Below are 18,123 nucleotides of genomic sequence, written 5' to 3' on the forward strand. Positions count from 1 at the left end.
CTAACTCTCTTATAATTGTATTTCTGTGGTGTTGGTTGTTATTTCTCCTCTTTCATTTTTTATTTTGTTTATTTGAGTCCTCTCTCACTCCCCCTGCCGTGCCTCTTTTTTATGAGTCTGGCTAAAGGTTTATCAATTTTGTAGATCTTTTCAAGAACCAGCTTTTGGTTTTATTGATCTAATCTACTGTGTTCTTAGTTTCTATATCATTTATTTCTACTCTAACCTTTATTATTTCCTTCCTTCTGCTGGCTTTGAGTTTTGTTTGTTGTTATTTTTCTAGCTCCTTTACATGTAAGGTAAGTTGCTTATTTGAGATTTTTCTTGCTTTTTGAGGTAGGCCTGGATTGCAGTATACTTCCTTCTTAGAACAGGTTTTGCTGCATCCCAAAGATTTTGGACCATTGTGTTCTCAATTTCATTTGTCTTCATGTATTTTTTTATTCCCTCTTGATTTCTCTGTTGACCCATTCATTGTTTAGTTACATGTTATTTAACCTCCACATATTTGTCCTCTTTCCTGTTTTCTTATGGTAGATTTCTAGTTTCATAGCATTGTGGTCAGAAAAGATGCATGGTATGGCTTCAGTCTTTCTGAATTTGTTGAGACTTGATTTGTGACCTAACATGGGATCTATTCTGAAGAATGTTCCATGTGCACTTGAAATGAAAGTGTGTTCCACTGTTTTAGGATGGAATGTTCTTAATATATCCATTAGATCCATCTGGTCCAATGTCTCTCATCTTCTCAAAGAAAGAAAGAAAGAAAGAGAGGAAAGAAAGAAAGAAAGAGGAAAGAAAGAAAGAGGAAGGAAAGAAGGAAGAGAAAGAAAGAAAGATAGATTTCTCCCTGCCCCAACAACAATGCAAACAATGTTTGCAGTCAATGAGATACTGCCACTGCCCCCCTTGAACTCCTATTCTTTCCCAGTAAACTTTTGTTGAAAACAACCTTTCCCAATTTCTTTCTAACACCTAATAAAAGCTTACCTTCCCTTTGTCTCTTCTGATTTGCCTGTGGTTCACCATAGCATGCATGTTTCAAATTACAAGTCCTCTGTTATCCCCAAATAAGCTCATTTTGTTAGTGAAATAACTGGCTCTTTTATATTTAAGGTTGATGCCTTAACATAAAAATTATTTTGAGCTGAAGCATATTGAGAAGCAGCGAACCCAGAAAAAGCTCTCTCTTTACTGCCTAAAAGCAGGAAATAAATTCTCCTTTACTGGAGACAGACTTATCAGGCCAGTGATGGCACCAGAGGAATCTGCAGAAAACCTATGTCAGTAGTTTCCTTCCGTGTTTCTACCTTCCCACAGTTTGCTGCCTTTGGAGCCTAAAATCCTCCCTTGTCTTATCATTTCTCTGCAAATTTATTATTGTTCATTGAAGATGGTACAGAAGCTGGAGTGCTAAGCCAGACTGCTTCTGAGTTACTTTTTGAGGTTTCTCTATGCAATGTTCGCTGCTTGCACTATATAATGTTTTTCTCTTGCTAACCTGTCTTTATGTTAAAGAGCCCCAGCTGAAAATGTCAGATAGGTGGGGGCCATGTTGCCTCCCCTACAAGGTGAAGAAGTCTACATTCCTTCCAAAGAGGTCACAGTCTTAGACACCTGGTTCTATCACCAGTTTCTCAGTTTCCTTCCATTCCTTACCCACACACTTGATTACCCCCTCACCTCCCAGCCCACCTTGAGACCCTGTACCCCCACACCTGGACTCTTTAATCTTTATTCAAATTATCCCACAGCATGTAAAGCCCCCCTTCAAATGCAAGTCAATTCTATCACCTTCCTCATAGAACTATCTCCAGTTCCTCAGCTGGAAATAACAAGTTCCTCCCTTTGGTTGTCCATCCCCCTTAGATAGTAGCAGGTGAGTGAATGGTAAAATTACAAGAAAAAAAAACCTGTAAACCCAGCTATGGTGCTCTAGGCAAATCAATTAATAGCTGTGAAATTTCTGTCATCCAGAAAGGAAAACCATGTTGCAGTATATGAATAATATTATGTAAATGATGTACTGTATCCACATATAAATAGTATCCTAATTGCTTAAAATGTCCATTTAACTGTTGTATCTCCTATAATGTGTTATACATACGCATGAAATACATACTCCTAGTTAGTACAAAATTTCATAAATGTAAAAGAACAATAGCACTGTTTTCTGAGTGATAAGATTGTGGGATTTTCACATCTTCACTGTTTTGAAATCAAGCTACTTTGTCCCCTTCTGTAGCCACACAGCTTCTGCCGATTTGCCAGTTTGTTGCTTCTCAGCTTCACATTCACCCTTCTTGCCTGTTCCGGACAGTGGACAGCTGATCTGGCCCTTTCCTTTCCCTCCTGTCATGATAGGTATGAATCTCTGCCAGTGGACCATGCTGGAGCATGGAGGAGGAAAGACTTGCCTTCCTGCTTCCAGTGTGCTTACTCATCAGGCCCTCCAAAACTTCTCTCCAACACAAGAGCAACAGGAAACCTGGAAAAAAATGGTCAGAAACAACATTTTTGAGACTCTAGAAATTAGGGCCGCCTGGGTGGCTCAGTCGGTTAAGCGGCCGACTTCGGCTCGGGTCACGATCTCGCGGTCCGTGGGTTCGAGCCCCGCGTCGGGCTCTGGGCTGATGGCTCAGAGCCTGGAGCCTGCTTCCGGTTCTGTGTCTCCCTCTCTCTCTGCCCCTCCCCCGTTCATGCTCTGTCTCTCTCGGTCTCAAAAATAAATAAACGTTAAAAAAAAATTTAAAAACAAAAAACAAAACAAAAAAACATACTCTTACCATTCAATTCAGCAACTGTTCTCCTGTTTTGGCGTCTACCCGAAGGACTGGGAATCTCATGTCTATACCACACCTGCAGATGGATGTTTATAGCAACTTTATTCCATAATTGCCAGAACCTGAAAGCAACATAGGTTTCCTTCAGTAGGTGACTGGATAAGTAAACCTTGGTCTATCCCGACGATGGGATATTACTGACGTGCTAAAAAGAGATGAGCTCGTCCACTTTTGTGTACATGTCCTTGGCAACTGAGGTGTTGGCAGGCAGGCACCATGGATCAGGTAATGGAGTGCATAAAGCCAAGTCGGCAGTTTGTGAAGGGCTCAGTTTGACTGGTTAAAAGATGCACTACACCCGACAGGAAAGAATTCCAGAAGATTGTCATGGCAACAGCAATAAGATATGCTATAATAGGATTCATTGGCTTTTTTTGTGAAATCGATGCATATTCCTATCAATAACATCATTGTTGGTGGCTGAATATCTTTTAAGAAGAGTTTTTCATCTTGGGGATTGGTAAACAAGTGAGAATTGAAGAAGCTCATGGAGTAAAAATTTGCCTGTATGTTTTGGGTTTTTCTATGATTTTTTTCCTCCAGATGTTTTGTATTTCTGAATTAAAATAATTTTGAAATAACAAAATAAAAACTGAGCTATCAAACCATGAAAAGACATAAAGACATAAAGGAAATTTAAATGCATATTACTGAGCGAAAGAAGCCACTCTGAAAAGGCTACATACTGTGTGATTCCAACTCCGTGACCTTCTGGAAAAGCCTAAACTGTAGAACAGTAAAAAGTTTGGTGCTTGCCAGGGGTGAGGGGAAAGGATAGGGGTAGGATGAACTCAGGGGATTTCTAGGGCAGTGAAACTATATACTATAATATAATACCATAATGGTGGGTACGTGTCATTATGCATTTGTCAAAATTCATAGAATGTACACCAAGAATGATGTAGACCATGGACTTTGAGCAATAATGAAGTGAAAAACTGCTAATAAGTAAAAAAAAAATTTTTTTTTACCTAACCCAAAGTCATTAAGATATTTTGTTTTCATCTACAAGCTTCATTGCTTACATTTCATATTTAGTTTTGCAGTACACCTGGAATGAATTTTTGTGTATGGTGTGAGGTTTGAGTCAATATACATTTTTTTCTTCATATGACTTTTCAAATGACTCTGTCCTATTTTTTGAAAACCATCCTTTTCCCATGCCACACTGTATTTATCCTCACCCTTTGTAATAGCTATAAGGTATTCCATTCTAAGTCACTCCCATTACTTATTTACCATCTGCCACGGCCTCTGCTATCATCAAACAGCATGAACGTCTTCGGAGATCAAGGCATTCTTCTGCGACTGTTAAAAGAAAGGTGGAACTGAACTTCTGAGCCAGGAAACATTTTTTGACAATGAATAAATGATATGGTTCAAAACTGCAAGAATGCAAAAAGGCCCGGTGAAAAGTTCACCCCCTACCAATCCTTCCAGCCCCTCCACCAGGTAACTTCAGTCATGAAATCTTGAGTATCTTTGCAGAAACCTCATAATGGACGAACAAGCATTAGTTTCATGTTTTTCTTTGCATAGCTCGTGGCACACTGTATGTTCTGTTCTGCATCTTGCCTTTTTAGCTAAACAATGTATGTTAGAAGTCTTCCTATTACTGCACATAAACAAGCATCGTCATTCATTTTTGAGGCCACATATTCCATTGGAAGGGTATACCGCCACTTAGTCTCCTACTGATGGACATCTGGAACGTTTCCAGTTTTCGCTGTTCCAATAATGCTACAATGAGTAACGTTGCACATGCCGTTTTACATGTGTGCGGTACATCTGTTGGGGGAATTTCTAGAAGTGGACTTGCTGGGTCCAAGGGGATATGCATCTGTCATGTGATCAGCATCACCAGATTACACTCCCACAAGCAAAGGGTAAGAGTTCCTGTTTTCCCATAGCCCTGGCCTTTTATTTATTTATTATTATTATTTAATCTTTTAAATGTTTATTTACCTTTGAGAGAGAGAGAGAGACAGAGACAAAGAGACAGAGCACGAGTGGGGTAGGGGCAGAAAGACGGAGACACAGAATTCCAAGCAGGCTCCAGGTTCTGAGCTGTCGGCACAGAGCCCAACCGGGGGCCGAACCCACGAACCGCGAGATCATGGCCTGAGCCGAAGTCAGACACCTAACCGACTGAACCACCCAGGTGCCCCTGACTAATGGCCTTTTAGATCTGGGATCTTTAGCCATTTGATAGGTGGAAAATTGTAGATTATTTCGCATTTATTTTATCGTGGTGAGATCGCGCATCTTTCCCGAAGTTTAACTTCGCAACTTGTGTCTTTGTCAAAATCCTTTGTATACACTTCTTTAAAATCGCTCACTGCAATTTCCTCCTGATGTTTCCTCATGAGAAGCCTTAGACTTGGGCTTCCTGGTCAGAGTTCGAACTTTTTAAAAGGTCCCAGCTGACCGTCCAGAAGGGAGGACCCGTTGATGCTCCTTCCACAACTTGGTCCTGAACCGGGCTCCCTTCCTCACTGACTCCTGAGTAAGCTTGAAGCTGGCATCTCCAGCTACAGATGGGGAACCCCGGCCGGCTGGGGAGGAGTTGGCCCCGCCCAGTCACCAGGAGTCCCCGCCCCCGACGCGTAGCCCCGCCCCCACCCCCCGCCTATCACGACCACGCGGCCCCGCTCCCTCTGCGTCCCTGGCGTCGCACGTCACGTGACGTCCAGAAGCTGGCAGGGAAGCCGTCCGCCATTGTTTCCCCGCCCCGGCGTTGGCGCCCTCCGCGCACGATGGCTTCCCCCGAATGAAGCGCGCTGCGGCCGGACCGCGGGGAACCGGCGGAGGCGCAGACGACGCCCGGACACCGTCCCCAGCTCCGGTCGGCCGCCCGGTACGGCTCCCGGAAGCAGCCCGTTGCTAGGCAACCGCGTCGCTCCAGCGGGGAGGGGCGGGGCGTGCGGAGGGTCTGCATGGACCAGTACTGCATCCTGGGCCGCATCGGGGAGGGCGCGCACGGCATCGTCTTCAAGGCCAAGCACGTGGAGGTGAGCGGGGCCGTGGGATCTGTGCCTGCCGCCGTTCCTGGCCGAGGGACGCTCCCCCCCACCCCCCGCCACCGTTTCCCCTGCCCGCGTGTGCACCGCTGCGCCTGCCTCCTCGCCCCGCTTCGTGGTGTGCGCCCACCACTTTGGCCCCCATCAGTGGGGGCCGTCCGGGTTGCAAGCTTCCCACCCACCCGCGAGGCCACAGCAGCTATGCCGCGAGTGCCCGAGGAGCGTGGCCTGAAAGCCTCTTAGCTGTTTGCGCGGCGCTGGGACAGCTGGTCCCGGGCTGTACCTGATTTCCCTCCCTTCCCACCCCACGAGGCCCCTGGGCCTCTGCGTCCCACCCAGGTGGCGCCTTTCCCGTCCCCGTGGCCCCTTTCCCAGCCTGGGATGGGTGGCAGTGTCTGCGTTCTGTCCTGCACAGACTGGGGAGATCGTGGCCCTCAAGAAAGTGGCCCTGCGGCGGCTGGAGGATGGCATTCCCAACCAGGCCTTGCGGGAGATCAAAGCCCTGCAGGAGATCGAGGACAATCAGCACGTGAGTGGGGCTGGGGTTGGAGGGCCTCTCCTTCCCTTGTCCACCTCATCCACCCACCGACTTCACTCCTCACTCATCCCTCTTACCCACTGATTTTCTTCCCTTACTCATTCTCTTCTTCACTGACTTCTTTCCATAAAGCATTTAGTGATTTTTTAATGATAACGATCACTGCCACCCATTGAGCTTCTGTTCTGGTCACAGGCTGGGTTAACTGTTTCAGGTATTTGTCATTCTGAGTTCTCCACTGCTCAGCCAGGCCCATTTCAGGATCTCCCCTCTGCCAGCTTGTGGGCGCTCGGCTGGTCCCGGGAGGCTTTGGTCAGGGTCTGATCGAGGACGTTCTAACCTTGGGTCCTCTCATGGGCCCTACCCTGTGCTGGGCGTTGGCCCCGAGCGGACTTCTGATGATGTAAGTGCTGCAGGGAAGATGGACAGAGGCTGCAGGGCCCACGTGGCTTGGTCCGTGGGGCTGGGAGGCGCTGTGGGCACGCGAGGAGGGGCACTTCCCCCCAGCCCCGTTGCTCTTCACAGTGCTGTCTCTCATCCCTGGGAGGTGACTGGTGTATCCTGTCGTGCTCTGACTTGCTTGTTATCCTCTGGAGATGTCCATGACATGTTGGCTATGTAACAGAAGCACTTTGTAAACTGCTTGTAAAACACATAAACTATGCGCCCTAGTTTTGTACAAACATGTGTGCCTGTATGTGAGTGTGGGATTGTACGTACCCTGTCTGTTGTAAAGTCGGCTAGAATGTGCTGTAAGTTTGATTGTAGGTGATACGGTTTTTCTTCTGTTGTTTTTTCTTTATAATTCTGTGTGTTTGAGTATATGTGTGTGACCTGGGGAATGATTGGGTGCTATCTTCAAAGTCTGAAAACCAGCAATAAAAGTCCACGGGCTCAGGGCACCTGGGTGGCTCAGTTGGTTGAGTGTCTGACTTCTCTCAGGTTGTGATCTCACGGTTTGTGAGTTCAAGCCCCACGTACGGGCTTGCTGCTCTCAGCTTAGAGCCTACTTCAGACCCTCTGTCTCCATCTCTCTGCTCCTCCCCCTCCCCTCAAAAATAAACAAACATTAAGAAAATTAAACAAAAAAAAGGTCCACGGGCTTGCACACACAGCCCATACATGGGAGGGTGACACGGGCCCTCCACCTGTGAGTCAGCAGCCCTGGAGGTCCCACCTTCAGATGCCCCAGCGTGGAGCCCATGCTGCCCTCATCTCCGACCTGAATGACCACGCCGTTTCCTTGCTGGTGCTCCCCTCCCCACTGTCCAGAAGTGTGGATGAAACCCTTCACTTCCCTGCTGGAAAAGCCCACTGGCTTTTCTTCACACTGAGAGCTGCAGCCCCTCTTCATCCTACATGACCTCTGAAGCGTCCCCTGTGACGGGTACCGTCCGGGCCTCAGCACAGGGCAAACGTCCTTCCCGTAAAGGACCCTACATGCCCGTGTCCCTCCTGCCGCCTCACTGTCCCCTCTGCCCCCAGGGCTTTGTGCTTGGTGCTCCTCTGTCTGTGCTCCTTCCCGCATCCCTGCCTTACCGACTCCCCTCGCCCTGTTTACTCTGTCTGTCCTCGTCAGAACCGGGACACCCCAGCCGTTGGCTCGCTCAGTTGTCTGTCTCCCTGTGCTGTGAGCACAGCACAGGCCCTGCCAGGCCTTGCTCCTGCTCCGTGTTGTGCAGTCTGGCCCCGCTGACCCGTGGTCCCTTGGGAAGTGTATGTGACATGTGTCCAGCTCTCCTGGTGCTGGGGTTTCATGGCCCTAGAGGAGCCCAGAGGAGACCTGTGCCCTGTGTGTGTGTGTGTGTGTGTGTGTGAGTGAGGGGCAGGGGGTGGGGGGGACACTGCAGGTGGTTTTCCAGTTCCTGGGCTGCCCTGGGTGACCTTTCCACCTCCTCTTCCCTGAGTGAGTGAGTGGAGTGTTAGATGGGGACCATCTTCTCTCTGGAGAGGGGAACAACTGGGGGTTCCGCATCCCTGGTTCTGAGCTCAGGTCTCACATCACCCACCCGCCTGGTCCTCTGTCTGGGGCGGGGCTGGGGTCCCCCAGCGGGTCTGAGTGATGTGGGTCCCAGGGCTGACCGGATGCCTGCCCGCAGGTGGTGCAGCTGAAGGCCGTGTTCCCGCACGGCGCAGGCTTTGTGCTGGCCTTCGAGTTCATGCTGTCGGATCTGGCGGAGGTGGTGCGCCATGCCCAGAGGCCCCTGGGCCAGGCACAGGTCAAGAGCTACCTGCAGATGCTGCTCAAGGGTGTGGCATTCTGCCACGCCAACAACATCGTGCATCGGGTCAGTGTCAGCACGGGCTGCGGCGGGACCTGTGGGCCAGCCCTTGAAGAGGGGTCAGAGGGGCAAGACCCGTGGTGTGGCCACACCACAGACTCAGTGGCCCTGGAGAGGGTGGGGCCTGGGCTGACCCGGGTGCTTAGCCTGCCACACCCTCCTGCCCCAAGGTCCTCCAGGGGTGTGGAGGAACTGATGCCCCCTTTGGTGTCTTCAGGACCTGAAACCGGCCAACCTGCTCATCAGTGCCTCAGGCCAGCTCAAGATAGCAGACTTTGGCCTGGCCCGGGTCTTCTCCCCAGATGGCAGCCGCCTCTACACACACCAGGTGGCCACCAGGTAGGGAGGGCCAGTTCCCAGGCAGGAGTTGGCAGAGGACAGGCCCCAACCTTCTCACCGGGCTGAGATGCTTCTGGATCTTCTGTTCAGACATTGCTTGTGGGGCTGATGTGGGGCGGGGGTGACCTTTCTGGGCAGCCTCCGTCAGACGAGCAAGCTGGCTGTGCCCACCCCCTCCTCCCAGGTGGTATCGAGCCCCGGAGCTCCTGTATGGTGCCCGCCAGTATGACCAGGGCGTCGACCTGTGGTGAGACTTCTGTGGGCTGGGCACGGGGGAATGTGGGGTTGCTAAGCCATTTGGGGGCGTCTTCGTGCTGTGACCTCTAGGTTGCCTTGGGGGTGTTTTCCCTCGTTGGGGAGTCTCTGAGGAGTTTGGGGTCAGTTTTCACTTGGGTGGGGGTCAGGTGTGATGGGAGCGGGAAGCATCTGGGCTGAAGTCAGGGAGGTAGTTGAGGCTCAAGGCATGGATCCTCTAATCTGGTAGGCAGGGGTTGGTTATATGCCTGGGTGTGAAGGCTCTGAGCTTTATTTGGGTAGGATGGTTTGTCCATGCCTAGGCACTTGAGATTTAGGGGCTATTTTGGAGGTCTGTCCCAGAAAGTGAGGAGTGAGAGACGGTGGCTGCGTGTCCCAGAAACTGAGGCTCTGAGAAGTCTCAGAACCACTGAGGGGGTTGCTATGTTTTCTAGGGTTGAGGCCAGTGAGCTGTTGGAGAGGGGGACCTGGTCTGTGTTCTAGGCTTGTGGGTTTTGTTTACGAGTCTGTAGCCTCAGGTACGAAGCCGCTGTGCTATTCTGTGGTTCCTTGGCCCTAGTATGGGGTGTGGGTGCAGTGTGGGGAGGTCTGTGTCATAGTGTGAGGCGATCAAACTGGTGTGGGGAGATCTCTGAGCTGTCTGGGTCTGTGTCTGCAGGGCTGTGGGCTGCATCCTGGGGGAATTGTTGAACGGATCCCCTCTCTTCCCTGGGGAGAATGACATCGAGCAGCTTTGCTGTGTGCTTCGAATCCTGGGCACCCCCAGTCCTCAAGTCTGGCCGGTTTGCAGGGGTTCCCAGCGGGGAACGGGTGGGGGCAGGTGTCTTCCCTTCCCCCCAACAGCTAGGACCACCCTCTGTGCCTTTTCTCTTGTGGCTCCACACCTCCCTGGCCCCCTCCCCTCCCCCCAGACCACTGTTCTGGCCTCTCTTGGCGGCTCCTCCCATCCTGCCCTGCTGGATGCAGGAAGCCGGGTCCTGTCCCTCCCCTCCTGCCGGCACACTGGCACTTTGTACACATGCCTGAGACGTGGGGTGGGGGGGGGATGACCGGTGAGCAGGTGGGCCACGGCCGCATGGACTGATGACCATGGTCATAGGAGATCACGGACCTGCCCGACTACAACAAGATCTCCTTCAAGGAGCAGGCGCCTGTGCCCCTGGAGGAGGTGCTGCCCGACGCGTCTCCCCAGGCCCTGGACCTGCTGGGGCTGTTCCTCCTCTACCCTCCGCGCCAGCGCATCTCAGCCTCCCAGGTAGGGTGACCCCATTTCCCTGACCCTCCTCACTCGGGGCCCTGTGATAGGCTGGCACCAGAACCTGGGGGGCCACGGGCAGGCGGGGACCCCAGTAGAAGGCATGGCCACCTTGCCGGAGAGCGCGCCTGGGTTGTGGGTGACCGGCTGCCTCATCCCTCCAGTGGATATTTACTCTGCATCTGCACACGCCTGGCATCTTCCTGGGCCCTGGGGGTGGGCAGGTGGGACTGACTCTGGGGGGGGGGGTGCCAGTTTAAGCTCGGGGAGGTGTTTTTCAGGGAGAAATGATGAGCAGAGGTCTGGCGAGGGGGACCTGGAAAGGGGTTGTGTGGCTGGGAAGGAGAGGCAGGACCATGGGCTGACATGGGAGCCTCTCTCGGGTGTACCCGTGCCCGCAGCCTCACCGTCCCCGTGCCCTGCCCGCCCCAGTACTAGCAGGCCCCAGGTGAGCCGTCTCAGCGGACCAAGGCTGTTGGACCAAGACCACCTGCCCGCCTCCCTGTCTACGCCACTGCCTCTCAGATCCTGCTTGTGTCTCTTCGGGGCACCCTCCCCTGGCAGGCCTGCTCAGACCCCAGCAGGGCTCTCCTGTGGCTCCCTCTCCGAGCAATCACATGCTGGGGGACATCACCTCTGTGACCCTCCTGGCCACTCTCCCCCCGCCCCCGGGCCCCAGGCCTGCTGTGTGTCCTCAGGCCTTAACTGTGCGCCTCTGGGATCTCTGCTCCAGCACCCCTCCCTGGAGCTCGCCCGCACTGCTCTGCAGGCCCGCAGCCTCTCTGGTCCCCTCAACCTCCGCTGTCGCTCTGACACAGCACTAGTCATCTGACGCTCCCTGTCCCTTTCTCCTCTGTCTTGTCTGTCATCCATACCCCTGACTTGGGGAAGACTCACGGGGAGGCTCTGTGTTCTGCCCCCTGCTGGCTCCCGAGAACCTGTAACGGTGTTCAGGTGCTGAGCACGTGGAGATGCTGTGGAGCAGGTGTGGGAACGAGCCTTGGCAGGGCAGTGCTCCATGCTCCCTCAGAGACAGGTGAGCTGAGGTTGGGATGGGGAGGTGACTCATTGCCTTCTGTCCCTTGATTGCCGCCCGCAGGCCCTCCTGCATCAGTACTTCTTCACGGCTCCCCTGCCTGCCCACCCCTCGGAGCTGCCGATTCCCCAGCGCCCAGGGGGACCCACCCCCAAGGCCCACCCGAGCCCCCCCCACGTCCATGACTTCCACGTGGACCGGCCTCTCGAAGAGTCACTGTTGAACCCGGAGCTGATTCGGCCCTTCATCCCGGAGGGCTGACGCTGGGCCCGCCCTGCCGTCCTGTCCCCCAGAGCCCCCTGGGCTTCTTGTTTCTCTGCTGAGCCTGACCCGACCTCCTGTGGCCTCCACACAGCCTCACTAGGTCCACCCCTCACCTGGTCTGCTCCCAGGCTGGGGATGAGGACATCCGGCTCCAGCAGAGGGGACCTACAGCCGGTGCCATTGGCCTCCCATGTGCGTGCTGCCAACTGACCCATCAGAGGGAGACCGTGAGCTCCGTGGCTGTGGCTGCCATGGTGCTGGTTGCAGGCCCTGCCTTCCCGGTCAGGGATGGCCCTGGTGGAGCCATCTAGGGGAGCAGAGAGTGTAAGGTGTCCTCACGTGGGAACATGAGTGGGAGGGCAGCTTTGTTTGATTTTGTTTTCAGAGGCATTGAAAGCTAGTTCACTTTGGAGATTTATTGTAAAAAGCCCAGGTAGTTCTGCCTGGTGTCAGCCCCCCTCCATTCCTACCGAGGGAAGTGGCCAAGGTGGCAGGCATCGTTTCCTGGCCCTTGTTTCTCTGTGGTCACCAGGAATGCGGCTCCATTCACGGCTCCTCCAGTCCTGGGGGCTTCATGCAGTGGGGCTCCCATTTGGAGGTGCAGTGGCAGAATTCAAGCCCCAGGATGGCTCAGGTTGGGGACCGATCGGGGTCAAGCCACTTACCAGCATCTCTACCCTGAGGACAAGGGTGAGCCAGGACCAGACGTGCCACCTCCTTACTCAGGTACAGAGCAAGTGAGGAGATAGGCATTCTTGGAAGTCATTTGTTAATTCAGTAAATCCGAATACTTAAGCCCAGTTGGCTCTTGTTTGCTTGCTTAATAAATTTTGATCAGCTGATTCTATAATCTACACAGAAATGAAAGGGTTAAGAGAAGGCAGAAGAGAAAAACCAGGGAAGGACTCACTGTTAGACCTAAGACTTTTCATAGGGCCTGTTGAGACAGTGCAGTCCTGGTTCAGGAAGAGTTAAAAACGGACCAGAGAAACAAACATATCCTTAGCAATCTCTTACTCTTAAAATGTGCATTTTGTTCTTCATGTGGCTAAACCCGTGTCAGCCCTGAGCACAGGTGACACTGCCAGGCATTGCCTCCAAGCTTCTGGGGAAATACAAAACAATAGACACAGCGTTGCTTTCAGGGAGAGGTCTGATGTTTTAGGGATCTGTCTTCTGCCTGTTTGTCCAGCCACATCTTCTGTCGATGCCAAGCTCCAGTCTAGCTAATTTCTGGGAGCTCTCAGCTCCGTTTAAATTTGAGCCTGTACCCACGTGTGGATCACTGACCCTCCACAAACTCCATCCACAGGATACTCTAAACTTGCCCTTGAACCTGACCTCACCTTGAATGTCAAGGTCAGAGTGAGGCTGAGGGTCACTGTGAAAGCAAAGGTGAGGCCAGGGTGAAGATCCCAGTGATGGTCACGGTGAGTGTCAGGGTCAGGTGAGGGTAGGGATTCAGGATAGCGTGGATGGCAAGGTTGAGGGTTGTGAGCAGGGCGAGGTTGGAGGAGGGTCAGGGTCAAGGGTGAGTGTCAGGACCAGGACCTGTAACGGTGTTCAGGTGCTGAGCACGTGGAGATGCTGTGGAGCAGGTGTGGGAACGAGCCTTCGTTCCAGGCCCGAATCTGGTAAATGAGTGGCCCATGTCAAAGGCCAGGTTGAGAGCGGCAAGGGTCCGAAATGGAGGACAGGTCAAAGGTGAAGTCAAAGGCCAGAGCAAGGGCTTGGGAGGGGCTGGGTTCAAGACCACCACAATGTCCAACGTGAGGGTCAGTGCAGGGGTGAAGGTCAGAGCGAGAGCCATGGGGTGGTCAGAGGCAAGTGGAAGGTCAGGGAGGAGCGGGGCCGACTGGCTCCAGCTTAAGGCGGAGGGCTGGTAGGCTGGCAGGCTGGCAGAGGGTTGACCCAACAGAACGGAAGCATTGAGCACTGGGTGGGTGTAGCCTGCGGGGCGGAAGTGGGGTGGGATGGGCGGGGTTTGGCCGTCCGGAGCGGAAGGAAGCATCTTGGCGTGCTCCTCGGCCTGCGGGCCAGAAGCGCGGCGTGATGGGCGGGGTTTGGCCCTCGGGGCGGAAGCGTGGCGAGATGGGCGGGGTTTGGCCGGAAGGCCAGAAGCGCGTGGAAGGCGTGGCCGGAGGGCGGAGGCTGGGCGGTGCGGGCGAGATGGAGCCGAAACTTGGGTTCCATGAGCTCCTGCACGTTTTCTCCTTCCTGGAGGCCCGAGACCTGCTCTGCGCCGCCCAGGTGGACAAGGTAGCGCGCCCTGTCCGGGAGGCAGGGCTGGCTTTATGGTTCCTGCGTGTCCAAGGCTGGCCCTTTTCTGGGCCTCAGTTTCCCCCTTCGGGGGCGGCGTCCGGCGGCCAATTCCGTGGTGGGCCGAGCGCGCTGAGGCCGGGGTGGTGACCTGGAGGCTTGTGTGGGTGCTGCGAGCCGCCGCCCCGGGGACTCCCAGAGCCCTGTTCGCTGGTCTGCTGCGGCCCCCCTGCCATCAGCTTTCACTGCCTGGATGGGCTTGGGGGGCCTGTTTCCTTGCCCCTCCCACCTCTTCTGGAACATTCTATAATTTCCCTCTGGGTCTTGTCTGGGAAGCCAAGAGTTTCCTGTGAGTGGGGAGTCCCCTGGGGTCAGGGCGCCCGCACGCCTGGGTCCTGGCTGTCATCCGCCCCGTGTGCACCTGCGCCGGCTCCTCCTAGGGCTCCGCACAGCTTAACTGCTGGTATAGTGTATGTAGTTCATGTCCGCTTGCCCCCCGCTGGATTCGTGCCTGACAGCCAGCATCCTGTCTCTGGCACCCAGCGTGCCCTTTGTAAATACTTGTCGAGTCAGGGAATTTCATAAAGGAAGCTAAAATACATTTGTGAACCTTAGATAGAAAACTGCCAGTTATCTTACCGGCAACAATGGGTTTGTTTGGGAACAACGGAGGATTGCAATTCGAGACCAGCGGGGCCTGGCAAAACCATAGGCGAGTCCAGAGAGAAAAGCTGAAGAGGCTCTTTTACGGAGGAAGGCGAGGCTGGAAGGGCTGTTGCGAACTAAAGGTCCGTTGCAGTCAGCTGGGGACTGGAAGTGCGGTGGCCTCTCCCTGGCTGGGCTGTGACAGTCCCCTTTGCTGGGCTGTTGGGAGGCGGGGTGGGGACAAATCTTACTCCCTCTGAGGCAGTGAAGGAGTAGCTAAACTAGCATTGGTTTGCAAGGTGCCGGGTCTGCAACTGACCAGGGCTGCGGCCTCAGAGCCCCCCCGCTGGCCTCCAGAGGATTTTCTTTTGCTTTTTTCGTTTTTAAGGTTTATGTATAGTTTGAGAGAGAGCGCGAGGGGGAAGGGGCAGACAGAGACGGAGAGAAAGGATCTGAAGCAGGCTCTGTGCTGACAGTAGAGGTCCCGGTGTGGGGTTGAACTCCCAAACCACGAGATCATGACCTGAGCCCGAGGCAGACATTTAACTGCCTGAGCCACCGAGGCGGCCCTCCTGAAGATTTTCCTTATTAATTGTCACACATTATCATATCGTTTTACGGAAAGATCAATAAACAGATTCGTGTTTGAATTCCATAACTATATTTAAGGTGTGTCGTAAAATACCGGGTTTTCATCCCCTTTTTTTTACCAATAAAGAGACGGTCCCACCCAGCTAGTCCCATACAGGGCTGGGACTGGATCCCTGCAGCAGGCTAGGGATGGCGCAGGGGCAGAGTTAGGAAGGAGGGCCACTTGTACCCTTGGGCAGCACAAGCTTCTCTGGGACATGGTTTCCCTGCTGGGTAAGATGGAGTCACTTATCCTTGCCTCACTGTGTTGTCGTGAAGGCCAGCATCTAACAGAGGGGTCCTCTGGGTGGGTAGTATTTATTTTTCAGATTATATTGCACATCATACTCTGTGTTTGGGAAATAAGGTCTCAATTAGGCTTTGAACTGGGAACTCCATAAAAGGAAAATGCGTAAATCTTCTTGACTGTCTCGGCTTGATTTCTGCAAATTATAAACTTTACATTCCTGCCAAGAAGACCGAGGCACTTTGATCCGGCAGGTGAGCAAGGGCTGTGTGAGCGGGGCCCGGGCTGCGAGGATGCTGTTTGCTTCTGCCAGGGACTGGCCAGCCAGGTTCTGGGATGGGGCCTTCAGTGCGTCTGGACCACACGCAACTCTCCAGAGTGGTTCCCTTGGAAGCTGTGTGGGCTCCAGGATCCAGGCTGGCCTGGCTGGAGAGGCCAGGGCGTCCCAGGACGCAGCTGTGGGTCTGGGTGAGGGCAGGCATGACACTCTGGTTCCCTCAGATCAGGACTGACTGATCCCGAGCCTCTTTCACATACTTCTGCAGGGGGCGGTTTATGGGAGCAGGGCTGACTGTCTCCCAAGATGGCTGTTCTACCATCTTGGCGTCTCTGGGACACCCTCCAGGCCAGTGCCTTTAGTTACTCCTCTGAGGCAGCCTTTCTGGAGCCTGTTGCCCTGCCCTCATTTCCAATTCTTCCTTCTCGAAGGAGCCAGTGATCTAACTAAACAGGCTACCCACCACTCCTCCATTCACAATTGCCAAGTGGCTTCTCACTGGTTTTGCCATTACGACTTTGCGAGTTGGGTCTAAGCAGATTTCCAGCTCCTTTCCCCAGAACCCTTTACTCCACTTAAGGCAGAATGCTCACCAGTTTTTTCTCACTTCACAGTCTTTGCTCCAGTAGTTTTCTCTCTCCCTGGAATGCTTCAGCTATTGGGGATTTTGTCAGTAATCACTTCTGAGCCCCTCAGCTCCACCGACATTGTTATACTCTCCTTTCTCACTCTCGATTGTTTTTATTGGGCCGTCCACATATGTCTGATTCCCCAGGGTGAGTTTTTTTGCCCACAGGCACTGAGTCTGATCTAGCTCTCTGTCCCGTCTACGGTGCCTGGCAGGCTAGGTGCCAACTGCATACAGACTGACCAGACTTCTCTGTCCTCTTGTTCTAGGTGTGGAATGAGGTTTCAGGGACCAAGGAACTGTGGAGGTAAGTGAAGGAAGAGCCAAACGTGGGCAGGAGAGGGTCCTGCGAAGGTGAGGGGTGTAGCGTGTAAGTGTTTTGAACACCGTGTGTCTGGCTCTACTGAGTACATCAGAAAGGACAATCCGTAGCACCTGTCAGTGGGGAACTACTCCTGTCATGCATGTAGTGAATACTTTTTTTTTGTAGTATATCGAAATATAAGAGATTTTATTAATTGAATGGGAGATTGACATGCATCAGGAGTACCAATCTTGGGCAGATGTGTACAGCAGATGCATGTGGCCAGCTGATAGAAGACAAATCAACAAACCACTTTTATTTTTTTATTTTTAAATTTTCTTAAATGTTTATTTTTGAGAGAGAGACACACAGAGTGCGAGCAGGGGAGGGGTGGAGAGAGAGGGAGACATAGAATACGAAGCACGCTCCAGGCTCCGAGCTGTCAGCACAGAGCCCGATGCGGGGCTCGAACTCAGGAACTGTGAGATCATGACCTGAGCCAAAGTCAGACGCTCAACTGACTGAGCCACCCAGGCGCCTCCAAATCACTTTTATTTTAACTCATCTTTGGTGTAACAACATAGCTGTGTATGAACGCATATGGTACTAGAATTTTTCAAAATTTAAAAAATTAAAGTTGAAAATAAAAAATATCTTAATCATTAATTTATTAAGTTTTTTTCTTATTCTTTTTTCCTTTGGAACCTGACTCCTTTTGACCCAAGAGAGGAGTCTCACATCTTCTGTCTCTTGCTGAACATAAGACAGGCTGTGGCCTTGGCTGTCCACTAGGAGCTGTGTTTAGTTTTAGCCACTTACGATGGAAAACAGCTGTTCACACACAAAGAATCTTCCACACTTGGAGGGAATCTCTGCTTGATGGGTTTTGCTTTCAGGGTAATGTTGCAGTTGTGGTCCTTGAGGATTCTGGATGCCAGGCCTGCCACTGCCGTGTTGGGTGTTCTGTGGCATCTGTTGCTTCTCATTCACTTCTTATTGCTAATGTTTGTTAGAAAAATGATGCTGATCTCTTCAATTAGTCTTGAAGAGAGCTTTTATCGGATTCCAGTCTTCATCTCTGCACTTTGGGGAATGTCTCTGGAGAGAACATTCAGTTCTGGACATTGATTTCTCTGTAGGGGAGTGGACAAGATTTTTTTGTCTTCCCAAATGTGATTCTCAATGACATTGTGTCCTGTGAAATAGATGAATTGGCTCCTGGGTTGGTGTATTTGTGGAGGTGCTCGCAGAGCCGTATTCCCACATTGGAATAGGTAGGAAGCCAGCCCTAACCCTGCTCT

General features: G+C 52.4%; 1 protein-coding gene and 1 pseudogene across 7 annotated transcripts in view; both read left to right on the forward strand.

Annotated features, from left to right (window-relative positions):
• The first annotated feature begins 2,946 nt into the window (after nt 1–2,946).
• On the forward strand, nt 2,947–3,462 carry LOC106987962 (protein transport protein Sec61 subunit gamma-like; annotated as a pseudogene).
• Nucleotides 3,463–5,513: 2,051 nt separating this feature from the next.
• CDK20 (cyclin dependent kinase 20) overlaps nt 5,514–18,123 on the forward strand; it is a 56,987-nt gene continuing 44,377 nt past the window's right edge. For 4 of the 7 annotated variants that reach the window (XR_008291346.1, XM_053205374.1, XM_053205375.1 and 1 more), the window contains exons 1-8: nt 5,514–5,854; nt 6,279–6,392; nt 8,501–8,689; nt 8,901–9,022; nt 9,207–9,269; nt 9,936–10,059; nt 10,377–10,532; nt 16,788–16,825. Coding sequence is in view for 5 of the 7 variants with exons in the window: in XM_053205374.1 (XP_053061349.1) it covers nt 5,780–5,854; nt 6,279–6,392; nt 8,501–8,689; nt 8,901–9,022; nt 9,207–9,269; nt 9,936–10,059; nt 10,377–10,532; nt 16,788–16,825 (881 nt within the window). In the remaining 2 variants the exon portion in view is untranslated. Of the gene's footprint in view, nt 5,855–6,278; nt 6,393–8,500; nt 8,690–8,900; nt 9,023–9,206; nt 9,270–9,935; nt 10,060–10,376; nt 10,533–11,631; nt 12,365–16,787; nt 16,826–18,123 lie in introns of those variants that run through there. The other 3 variants (XR_008291347.1, XM_053205377.1, XM_027041232.2) reach the window with 3 other exon arrangements.

Source organism: Acinonyx jubatus, chromosome D4, assembly GCF_027475565.1.
Source record: "Acinonyx jubatus isolate Ajub_Pintada_27869175 chromosome D4, VMU_Ajub_asm_v1.0, whole genome shotgun sequence".
Taxonomy (NCBI): Eukaryota; Metazoa; Chordata; class Mammalia; order Carnivora; family Felidae; genus Acinonyx; species Acinonyx jubatus.